General features: G+C 46.2%; 1 protein-coding gene across 7 annotated transcripts in view; it reads right to left on the bottom strand.

Moving 5' to 3' along the window:
* Positions 1-12,422, bottom strand: part of LOC144770644 (B-cell receptor CD22-like) — a 681,379-nt gene that overhangs the window by 22,389 nt on the left and 646,568 nt on the right. For all 7 annotated transcript variants that reach the window (XM_078655344.1, XM_078655346.1, XM_078655342.1 and 4 more), the window contains one exon: positions 1,460-1,517. In XM_078655344.1, the coding sequence (XP_078511470.1) occupies positions 1,460-1,517 (58 nt within the window). The remainder of the gene's footprint in view (positions 1-1,459; positions 1,518-12,422) is intronic.

Raw genomic sequence — 12,422 nt, 5'->3', positions numbered from 1 at the left:
AACAAAGGACTTTGGGGTATAAATATTGGGACCCTGATCCCATGAAATTAGATCACTTTGGACTACAAGAAAAAAACCTTTACTGAGGAGAGGAACCTGAAGAAACTGAGGAGAGACTATTCCCAAGCTGAAGTGCTGCTTGGGGGATTGGCCTGTAGTGGTTGCCTTACTGCCAAAGGAAGGAGAAAGGAACTTTGTGTGCTTTGCTTTCAACTTGTGAAGGATCTCCAAGGGCTTGGAAAAGAGCTTGCCTCCTGCTGAAGCCTTAGGAACAACAGACTTCAACCCCCAGCTACGCAGTGTTCTTTTAGAAGTGCCTGCTGCTGTTTTGGACCTTCTGAGGAACTGTGTGTCGCCGTGTCTGTGCCTGCCGTCGCAACTCCGAATGAGGGTGTCGCCGCTGGAACTGTCGCACTGCACCGCATCGGAGAGAAGCGTGCCGCAACAAAGAGGAAGCGTGTCACCCTCGCTGCTGCTGTTGTCGCAACTCCGAAGAAGGAGGGTGTTGCCGATGGAGCTGTCTTACTGCACCGCATCAGGAGAAGGATCTCACAACGAGGTCGGAGCGTGTCACCGTTGCTGTGCCTGCCGTTGCAACTCCGAAGGAGGGTGTCGCTGCTGGAACTGTCGCATTGCACCGCCTCAACCAAGAGCACCTTGCATCCCCGAGAAGCGCGCCGCCATCGGAGCTGCTGCCGTCACATCTTGGATGTCGCCGCTGTAGTTGTCGCATCGAGTGGAAGCTTCACGCATCATGGAGCTGTTGCCGTCGCATCGTAACGGTGTCACTGCTGCAGTCCACGCATCGAACCGAGAACTTCTCGCAACCTCGAGAGCGTGTCGCATCTGGAAGAACTTCACATCTTTATTTCTTTCTACCTGACTTTGCCGCATTTCCCATCGCTGCGACATTGCTTGTCGTGGAAGCGCAACGCAACCTACTGTACATTGACGTAGAGTGTTGCATCTAAGAACTGAACAGAACTAAGCTTAAATCTACCATCTTAAAGTAATCATAGTGTGTATTTTTGTCGTTTATGGTCTTGTGGTAACTCTATAAAAGTCTACTTATTTTTTATATAAAATCTGTGTGGTGTCCATTTGTAGTGTTGTCACTGGGTTACTGTATGTGGTCACAACTAATTAACTTACAAAGCCTCTGAAGTAAGGCTTGACTGCTCGCACCACGCAACCTAGAGGGTGAGCAGGAGTTATTTTGGGAGTGTAATCCCCTTGTCCTGACTAGAGGAGAGGGTCCCTATTTGTCACAAGTACTTACCTGTGCCAACTAGAGACCCCCAAATCTAACAGGAACCTTATTAACAAACAAAACACATTTCAGAATGATTTAAAACCTTGCAAATTACCTACAGCACTGGCAAATGGTCGGTTTGAAACCACTTTGATACACTTTCATAAAAATGAATTAGTTCCATGAAGGCAGCAGTAGAAAATCTACCTTAGGAGTCCTGCGTGGTTTTCTGACCTCTGCATATGCTCCATCTGAATCTGGGTCCCTGAAATAAGAAGGCACGGTCATTTTGAGAGTCAATGAAAGAAAGGATGATAAGCAGCAATGACTTTCAAACTCTTCAAAATACCCACCATTTGGGATAGACCCATTTTACCTTGTGACCTTACTGCGTAGTCCATATTACCAATTAAAGGCGAAACCATGGGACACAATGTGTGCACTCTGAATCAATTTTATTTCATCTACCCATCAGGCATTACAGATAGAGACACAAACCCACATACACATTCCAGTGATGGATCTGCATCAATTTGAAAAGGCCAGGTTTCATACATACTGTCAAACGGTGCTAGAGGCATAGGCAGGTCAACAAGGACTTTTCAGGAGTTCTGATATACAGAAGTGTTGTTTTAATTACATTTTCAATACAGGGTAAGCAACAAAATTTACATTATATAATTCAATACTTCCAAGACATATGGCACCTGGTACAATCAATAGAAGGTTACTCATAAGCATGTACATTTTGTAAGGACTAAGATTGTATACCTATAGTGTAAGGTAGACTGTCAAACCTTGGTGGTGCAAGAGGAGTAAGTGTACAGTGTGAGGTGAGGGCATAGCACTGGTTCCAGGAGCCTGAGGGCTGAATCTGGGTATGTTTGCAAAGATTGCCAAATATCTTTCGGCCGTAACTGCAGGACCTGTTGCTCAGCGTATGTTTCTGCCATCGCTTTGAAATATGCAGCATCTTGGAGCCAGGGTTTTGTTATGGGGGTTGGCCAGATCATTTCACCAAAAGGAGTAGCACATCGGTAAGTCTCCTAATGGGTTTTGACATAGCCCAGCAACATAAGCTTCGGGGAGCAGTCCACCTGTGTCTCAGTGATGCAAAATATTATTTTGTTTCTTCTGATCCAGAATGCACTCACCAGTGGGCATTCCCATGGCAAGTGGAGGAAGCCCATCAGTTCACTAGAGCAGCGATACAATGAGCTGGATAACTTAGGTCACGTGCAAGTAAACCATGGGGGGGGACAGGAGAATATATACTAAAATGTAAAGTTTTGTCATTTTGATCTATAAAAAATAGAGATTAACATCAGTGTATGATAAATGGAGATTGACATCTTTCATGGTATTACCTAGATCCTATTACCATTTGCCTAGTGTAGAGCTGTTGGTTTCAGGTAGACAGCTTGGGTATAGTCTGTATTCTTTAGAGAGCCAACCTCTCTTGGCTGGCGTAGTGGTTAGTTGTGTCTAGGGAGAAAAGTCAGGGGGTTCCATTGGGAATGTTGTCCATAGCTTAAAAAATGAATGTCATATTCTGTAGTTTGCAAAGACATCCAGGGCTTTGATCTGTCTCTCTCCCTTATATTCTTCAAGGGATAGGAACTTACCATCTGGGAATAAGCATCTGACTTGATCCCAGCTTCAAGATTGGGTTTTATGGCAAGGCTGCAGGCTAGCTTTAGTGCTGGAGAACACAGGCAATCTAGTGTCCATGTGGACCCGCAGGTACATTCACTATTTGTATTAGATATAATGGTGGTGGGCAACTAGTGATCACAGTATTCAGGTCACTTATATCAACTTGGTCTCTCTCAATAGTACGATGTGAGGTGTTGGACCTGGCCCTTTCTGCAGGGTCATACCCAAACTTTTTTCCGTCACCCCTTATATTTTCTGGACCTGTTTTTATTGGATGTTAGGAATCTGTGCAGTTTATCACTGCTAACCAAATGCTAAAGTGCTTGTGCTCTCTCCATTAAACATGATAACATTGATTTAGAACCCAGTTAGCACATTTAATTTACTTATTAATCCATAGTACTATCGCTACCCAGGACATGCAAATTAAATGCCACTGGCCTACAGCACGTATTGTGCCACCCACTTAAGTAGCCTTTTTAAACATGGCTCCGGACTGTCATTGCTGCCAGTATGCGCAGTTAAACTGCCATTTGAACCTGGCAAAATAATACCTTTGCCAGACCAAAAGATTTTTTAATACATACAAGTCAACACTAGGATAGGCCATCAACAGCCCAAAGGGCAGGGTGCATTGTATTTAACTAGTTGGAATTATACTGTCAAGTTTTACACATCCTGCTAGTAAAAATTCCCAGATTTGTTTTTAACTATTGCAAGGCCTATCTGTCCCATAGGATAACATTTGGTTACCTTATTACATTTATTAAGTGATAACCTTTGTTTTGTTTGGGAGCAGGTAGAAATATCATGGTTCGTGTCTGAGGAATTATTTAAAACACTCTTTATTGATAAAGTTGGATTTTAATTCACAGTTCTGTAAATGCCTCTCTTAGACAATTTACATTTCCTTGTCCTAATCATTTGGTTTCTGCATCAGGTTTCCTGGATCCCCTGACGAGGCTTGTAATTGGCCTCTGTGCATTTCACTCAGATAGCCATAAAGTAGAGGGTCTGGGTGTTAGCAGGATGAGCTATTCCCACTTGATGAGGAAGGGTGACACCTGTCAAGCTTGCACTTCAAAGACTCTGCTTCAGCTCACATACAAAGTACCTCATACTAGCCTATTGTGCCTGTAGACAGACTGAACCATAGCAGGGAGGCAGAACATGCCAGACATTTTTAAAGGGGAAGACTTCAGAGGTTTCTTCCACTTAAAAGTGGGCACCAGGTATGAATAGAGGACCCTCATACTCACTCTTCAGTACACTCCTGGACCTGTAGACATTACAGAAGAATGACTGCCCTGCTGCATGAACACTGCCCTGCTAATTGAGCCCTGCTTTCCTGTTTTAGAAGGAAGACAAGACCTGCATCCTTCACCTCAGACTGAAGTGACTCAAAGGGTCAGCTAAATAACCTCCTGTTCTGAGCTACAGGGACACAACAAGGCCCAACGGCCTCTCTGCAATTGCCCAGCTGTACTGGACTTGCCAGTACTTGCAACTTTACCTACCTGACCCCGCTAGCCTTGGCTGGAGTGAGTACATGATCCCCAAGTGGTGCCCCCCAGACCCTTGACCCTTGATGTGGTATCAGTTGAGATACTCCTAGAAGAAAAGGAAAATCCTGAAGTTGTGGGTGCTTCATGACTGCAAACAGGCCTGTTTGTGCCAATATTTTGCCGCTTGGGCCAACCGCAGCATGAATGCCCAGTGAACCAGACTCTTCAGGCTGCAGCAACATCCACAAATGACTGACATTGCAAGATCCGCACTTCACACTACAGCATCGAGTGCCTGTAGAGACCACCAAAGCGAAGCTCCAGCAGTGAACATCCATGACACCACACATGATCTTAGTTCTAAAGTGACGACCATGGATGGATGGATGGATGGATGGGTTTTTATATAGCGCAATATCACCGCCAGGTCTCAAAGCGCTTTGCATTGGGAACCCGTCCTGGTTTTTCCCTGTGAGATAGCCCCTACTGGGTATCCCCAAGGTGAAAGCCAGGCATCCCGCCGCAGGGGGCCGTTGTGGAGATTAAGCAAGCTATTGCCCAGAGTTGCAGGGTGTGAACCTGTGATTCGAGTAGGCACCGAAGCGAGAATTACCGAGTCCGTGGACATTTTGGGCTCAAGACCCTGCCGCGTCGGGAATTGAACCCTGGTCCCGGGCCTGATCTCAGCGTCCGGGTCTGCCTCCTCTAACCAGTGAGCCACACTTCTCCACCATCCGCGACTCTCTCCCTGTCCCTTTTCCTCGCAGCCACCTCCACCGTCAACTGGACTTTGGAAGATAATGCACATTGTCCCCAGCACAGCAAACACAAATAGCCAATCTAGTGAGTCAAATCCACATTCTGCTTCCAGGAAGACCTAGGCAGTATTAATGTCAGGCTGAATCTTGTGTACCAGGGAGAAGAGGGTCCCGAAGATGTTAAAGGTCACCCTACATGTTATAAATGTTGAATTATTTGGTAATACCAGTCCATTTAGGAGCGTTCCGTCTATTGGTAATGATACAGGCCAAAACTTTGTTGTCTACATTAAGGAGATACAGTAGATGTAGGATTTATCTCATTACTGTCCTGGCTTCACTAGGTTAGATGTTATGACCTCTCTTGATCTCATTGTTAAGACACCTAGTTTGAAGGCCTTTTTATATAGGCCAGCCTACCATGATGCTAATAGTACTTTATATGCTTTAAAGAATACTGATGCAAGTGTAGTCAAGTCTAGAGCCTTATCTCCCAGAATGCCTTCAAATGCTGTATTGGTTTCTTCGACAGAAATCGGTACTAGTAAGAAGTTGTGCATTTCCCCTTCTATTCAGTCCAGGGCTATGTCTTCTAGGTATTGTTCTATGTCAGTTATCCTAGTAGTACCTGCACAGTTGTAGAGGTAAGAATAGTGTGATTGGAATATGTGAAGTATGTTTTTAATTCTGACGATTTCCCCTGAGTCGGCCATCAGTGTGTGTACCGTGATGGTGGTGAGAATGTCAGCCATGCCAGAGTTTTGGTGAAGCGCTTGTACCTAGATATAAGCAGCATTTCTTCTGCCTCTGCAGTCACTCTGATTTGACCGGGTTTGCCTTTATATGACAACCCTGGTAGTCTCATTTATTATCATCTTACCTTCTCTTGTGAGAGATATACCCTCCAGCTGGGCCAGGTAGCTACAATTGTCCTGAGGAAGACCCTTCAAATTCTATCTTTTAGGATCTAAACATTCATTATATCAGCCAAATGTTCACTAACTATGTTACTACATGTTTTGTAATTCTAGTAGACTCAATTTATGTCCTGCTGGTTCATTGCTCTTTTTTAATTCGCTGGATGGTACACAATATATATTTATTTACAATACCTCACTTGATCACATTTGCACTGCGCTGTCTCAAGTAGCACCTTAATATTTGCTGGAATTGTCGTATGAGGAGTTTTGAATAGGATTAATCCAATCATGAAATCTGAATTTCGCTTGTGTTGCTTTTCCGGTCAATTTTCTGTTATGGGAATTATTTATACTCAAAACACAAATTTACAAAAAGGGAGATCATTTTTAACGACCCAATAGTCTCTGATCCCCAACTACCACTGAAACAAAAGAGGGGACTACGGTCAACAAACAGAGACAAAAGAGATTGGATTGAAAATAGTGGGACTCAGAGCAATACAAATTCAGCCTCACTGTGTGAGATGAATCCCATCAGCCCACCACAATGGCGGAGCATCGTCATCTGGGAATAAGCATAGTTATATGAATTAGTACAGCCCACACCTCTCCAGGGGGAACCACGCTGTACTCAATTCACAACCAGTGATCGATCCGACCAAAATGAAAATCTCAGTCAGTGGTGCTGATGATTTGCAGTGCAAGAGAAAGTAAATGTTAAAAAATTAAAAATGACTACGAGGACACAATAGAAGCTATCCTAGTGTCAAGCTTAAAAACACGAGCTGATAGTTTAAACAATTAACTATCTATAGCAATAGGACGTAGGTCGACATATTTCAGCCTTATAGGTGGCACTGACCTGGCTTTCGTCAGGACCAAGAAGTGTTAACGCTACTGAGATATATATATATATATATATATATATATATATATATATATATATACACAGGTTCGCAGAGTGTAATATGCTATTTATTAGCCCTTTTGAGAGGAGTGGCCATGAGTCATTAATCTCCTTACTGTCTCTCATGAATAGTAATAAATATAATGTTATACTCTGCACATCTGCATATATGGTTAATACCTTTGTATTAAAACATTTATTTAACAAAAAACCTGAACAGAAGGGTTTCGATTTGTGCAGCAAGTTAAAATCATACTATAGATATTATGGCAATGTGGAAATTGGTTTCCCTGTGTAAAGTAATTATTACATGAAATCTGAGGCAGAAAACTGTGTTTTTCACTTGTCACTTTTTCTGTACTTTGGTAATAACAGTGCACTGTAGTAAAACTTAAAAACCATTGGCTGGGCAAACACCATAACTTTTTTTTTCTTTCAAAAAACCTTTATTTGAAAAGAATTGCAAAGCACAATTACAAGATTCCACCATTGCAATGAATGAAGCACAGCATGATAATGCAATACAGTGAAGACAATCATAAACTTAAGTCACATTGAGGACATTGTTAAGAGACAATAACCTGCAAGCACAGAGGGAGTGAAATATACATCAGAACAGAGTGCCGTCAATAGGGAAGAAAGGCATGTGGTGTAGAGGGGGGGTCGGGAGCAGCGGGGAGACAGCTCATGGACCTACACCGGCGTCCGCCACGAGCGGAGCGTGCAGGAGAGGTTGCAGGGCGCTGTGAGTCTTGACTTGAGAGGTAGGTTACATGCGGATCCGAAATATCAATTGGATGGGACCTGGCTGGCTGGAAGTCCCAAAACTCAGTCAGCAGAGCTTGGCAGCGAGAAGCGTCCTCAAGCCAGAGTGCAACCTTGGGCGCCGGCCTGCGGCCCCAGCAGATGGAGACCCTGCGCCTTGCGAGGAAACAGCAGCATGACAGTCAAGCGACGAGTGGGGTCCGGGCAAAATTTAACAAAACCTAAAAGGCAGAGCAGAGGGTAAGGTTGAATTGGAGACAAGGTGATAGCGGAAATCACAGCACATACTTCGCGCCAATATGCCGAGAACTGGGGGCACAGCCAGGCGAGATGAGAAAAGTCAGCCACGGGTGCAGAGCAGCGCAGGCATCTATCACTGGCAATCAGTCCAAGCTTATGAAGTTGTGCGGCAGTCCAATATAGCCGATACTTGAAATGGATAAGTCGCAGACCATAGTTTGAGGAGAGGTGTTTGATTTGATTACAACAGTACAGCCAATTGGCTTAGGAAATTTCGGCTCCCATGTCATCGCCCCATGCAACGCGTGCCCGGTCAGTGGAGATGGGAGATGCTGCTAGCACGTACGTGTACATTTTGGTGACCAGTTTTTTAGGAGAGGAATATGTATAAAGAAGATCGAGAGAGGCTATCGAGGGGGGAGGCTGGGGAAATTTGGGGTGAAGCTTTCTACAGATAGCTCTGAGTTGATAATATAACAGAGTATCCATGGGGCCAGAGTCAGCGGTGAGGGAAAAGAAAGTGTCCCCAGGGTACAGATCCGAGACTGTGGAAAGGCCCAGACGAGTGGCATGCATGATTAACCCAGAAGAATGAAGAGGAGGAAAGGTGGGGTGATGTGCGAGTGGCATATTGTTCGTGAAAAACATGTCAGAGCCAGAAAATTTGTGAAGCCCGTCCCAAGCCCAGCGCAGGGTCTCGACCGTATCTACTTCAGTGCGAAGGAATTTCGCCAGGGCAAATAGAGCAGTCATTAGGGGCCACGGGGTAGCGAGGTCAGCCTCCACCGCGAAGTGAGGTTGAAACAGGGTGGGGTGAAGCCAAAAGTGAAGAAAACTGGCTTGAGCACTGAGAGCATACAGCTTGAAATCTGGGGTGCCAAGCCCGCCACGCGACATTGGAAGAATGAGGATGCTGTAGGCAATGCAAGGATTCCGAATGGCCCAAATTAAGGTGATAAGCAGAGAGCGAATCTTGAGAAAAAAGTGAGCAGTTAAAGGGATGACGATGTTGACAAATAAGTATAAGAACTTTGGAAGCACCACCATTTTGGCGATAGCGATGTGCCCAGCCAGAGAAAGTGGCAGCCGGTTCCAGAGAGAAATCTTAGACTCAAACCAGTCAACAGCACGACCAAAGTTAACTTTCCAATGTTCATCAACATCCCTGCTCAACCAATTGCAAAATATCGAGTGGGCTCCAAGGCACAAACACAGGGATAGTCAGGAACAAAGGGTGTTGTATCATCCGTAAGTGGAAATAGTACGGACTTGCCCCCGTTGACCTGGATACCGGAATAGCCTCTGAAGCGAATCACCTCACAGACCAGCGAGCTGAGGTTATCCTGAGGATGGTAGACATAAAGAGTGATGTCATCCACATACATGGAAACTAGTAAAGCGGGAGCCGAAAAACCAATGCCACTCTGGGTATGGAGCAGCGAGGGGTTCCATGGTGATAGCAATTAGCATGGGGGACAGCGGACAGCCCTGCCGAGTACCACGCCCGATGGATATGGGCTCAAAGACCTGTCCATTAATGCGGAGACGGGCAGTAGGTAGAGTATAAAGAAGATGCATTTTGCATAAGAAAACGTGGCTAAAGCCCAACCGGGGGAGGAGATAGAACAGGAAGGGCCACTCCAAGGTGTCGAAGGTTGTGTCGAGAAGGGCGGCCACTGCCGGGAGCGCGGGATTATTGGATGGATAACGGAAAAATGGTCCAGAGGTTATGAGAGGTTGCGTGACTGGGAATGAAGCCGGACTGATCTGTGCGTGCGACAAACGGCATGTGGGAAGCGAGCAATTTGGCGAAAATGTTATTACCTGTAATGATGAGGGATAGGGGACAGTATGAGTCTCGCTGTTCAGGTGGTTTGTCTGGTTTAAGGAGCAGAGTCTACACTGCCTCACGCAGCGATGGGGGAACAAACCTGTTTCGAAAGATTCATTATACATGGAGGCTAAATGGGGAACCAAGAGCGGGGCAAAACCATTATTGAAGGAAGCCAGCAGGCCGTCCGAGCCGGGGGCCTTTTCACCAGGCATGCTGTTGATTGCTGGTAGGATCTCCTCTTTAGAGAAGGGCTCATCAAGATATTCCAGATGGGGATTGCTGAGCCTAAGAGGCTGAAGGGTGTCAAAATATTGGTCAAATACTTCACGCGGTGGCACCGATCCGGCCGTGTAGAGTTGTGCGTAGAAAGTGGTGCAGCAGGCTTTAATTTCCTCAGGGGAGGTGGTATGATCGGGGCTGCCGTCCCGAAAGGTGGTGATGTAGGATGCCGCCCGTGGCTGCCACAGGATGTTGGCAAGGGTTTTTCCAGGATGATCACCCTCGCCGAAGCAGCGTCCCCTCGCCTCCCTGCCGAGAAATACCAGCTCCTGCCAGCCTCATCGGCAAAGTCAGTAAGTTTCCCCCGCACCTGGGCAAGCGTGTCAGGGCGAGGGTCCAGGGCGTCGGAGGCGTCAATCGCTTTAATTTCCCCCTCTACTCTATAAAGAGTGCTGCGGATGGAGCGAAGAACACCAGATTGCTTGAAAAACATTCCCTGCGGAAAACAGTTTGAAGCCCCTCCCAAAGCGTGGACGGGGAGTCCACGGAACCCACATTGAACTCAAAATAGTTTACGGTTGTGGTTTGTATTTCGTCACTGAAGACCGAATCGCGCAACGCCTTAGGGGGAAGCCGCCAGAAAAAGGCACAGCGGGGAGAATGTGGGAGGCGGAGGCAGAGGCGAACGGGGGCATGATCTGAGAGAGTGCGCGCCATATGATCAACGGAGATGAGCCATACCAAGGCATCCGGAGTAGTGATCCACAAGTCGAGACGGGACCAACAGCCACGAGTACCAGAGACACATGTGCCCTGCTGTAAAGCAGGGTGAGCATGATGCCTCACGTTGTACAGGGAGTTGTCTGAGAGAATGGAGCTGAGGAGTGAAGCAGCGCGCGGGTGAGAAGCACGAGTGCCAGACCGGCCTGAGCAGCGGATAGTGTTATGTTAAAGTCTCCCTCTCCCCCCTCCCCCCAAGAGGAGCGCTGCAGAGCCGAATGATGAGCTGTGGTGCCAGACTTGCGCGAAAAAGTCAGGGTCATCGCAGTTTGGACCATAAAAAGCAGCAAGCGTCAAAGGTTGAGCCTGTATGGTGCCATGGAGGATAACAAAACGCCCCCCAGAATCAGTGTGCACTTCAGAGGTCTGCTATGGGAGCCCTCTGCGTAACAAAATGTAGACCCCCGGGATTAGTTGGACTAGAAGGAAGAACTAATTTCACCCCAGTATCTGAAATGGAGTCTGGAGGAGGTGGCCGGTAACACGTGGATCTCTTGTAAAAAAACAAATGTCCACGTTGTGCCAAATGAGGTGGGCGTAGACTAGTCGTGCCTTACGGTGGTTATTCAGCCCACGGACATTCCATGTCCAAAGTGTAGTGTAGTGTCAGTCATGGTGCTTCGTCACAGGGTGGAGAAGCGACGAAGGTGTGGGAAAGAGCAGAGTCCGTGTGTAAATGCACAGTGCAATGGACAACAAGGAAAAACACAAGTGCAGTAGCAATAGAATCACAATGGAATAGTGCAATCAAAAATACAACAAATGCCTCATAAGGAGGCAACAAAACAAACAATACAATCCACCCAGCTGGGAAATGAACCATAGGGGGGAGAACATGACATGAAGAGGCTCGATTAGCGAGCCAGTACTGATAAGAACAGCGTTTCCTCGTTGGGAGGTGGCAAAGCACTGTTGTGAATGTATCTAGGACCCTATTTAAATATTTCCGATTCATGCCCCTATGTGGTTATAACAAAACATATCCTTATAAAGGCATAAGAATCATATTCATATTTAGTCATAGCCAATGCAGTCCAAATACGGCAAGGCTACTCCCATAGACTACTAGAAAGTACAACGCGTTCTTTAAACAAACCAAGCCTCCAGCAGCCCGGGAATTCCCCCTGCTTTTGTTTTGATTTGAACAAGAACTCCTGGAGTCCAGAAAGAACTATAAGTTCTTAGTGACGTCTTATGTCCAACCGTACGTCAAACTCGGCACCTTTCAGGTATAAATATACCAGCATCTGCCTTAAGCAAACACACAGTGGTTTGGAGCAGAGCGGCTATCTACTTGCCCGAAGCCCAGCTGATGCGAGTGCCGAAGGAAGCCGACCCTCTTCTTGACGCACTGAGAGAGACGCTGTCTTTTCTCCTGCCGAGAAATTCCAGCTCCATTGTTTCCAGTCACCCTTGCGGGTTGCTGCGAGATCGAGTCCTGAGAAAGAGATACAAGACCTCCTTCATTCTATAACCAAGGTACGGAGCTGATTAAATCCTTAGAGAATTCTTGATTCAGATTCTTGGCAAAAACTAACTTAACTTAAACTGCAGCTCACTCACTCCTTCCCACGTACTAGGCTTAT

The sequence above is a fragment of the Lissotriton helveticus genome, chromosome 7 (genome assembly GCF_964261635.1).
Source record: "Lissotriton helveticus chromosome 7, aLisHel1.1, whole genome shotgun sequence".
Taxonomy (NCBI): domain Eukaryota; kingdom Metazoa; phylum Chordata; class Amphibia; order Caudata; family Salamandridae; genus Lissotriton; species Lissotriton helveticus.
This window is presented reverse-complemented; position numbering and strand designations above follow the sequence as displayed.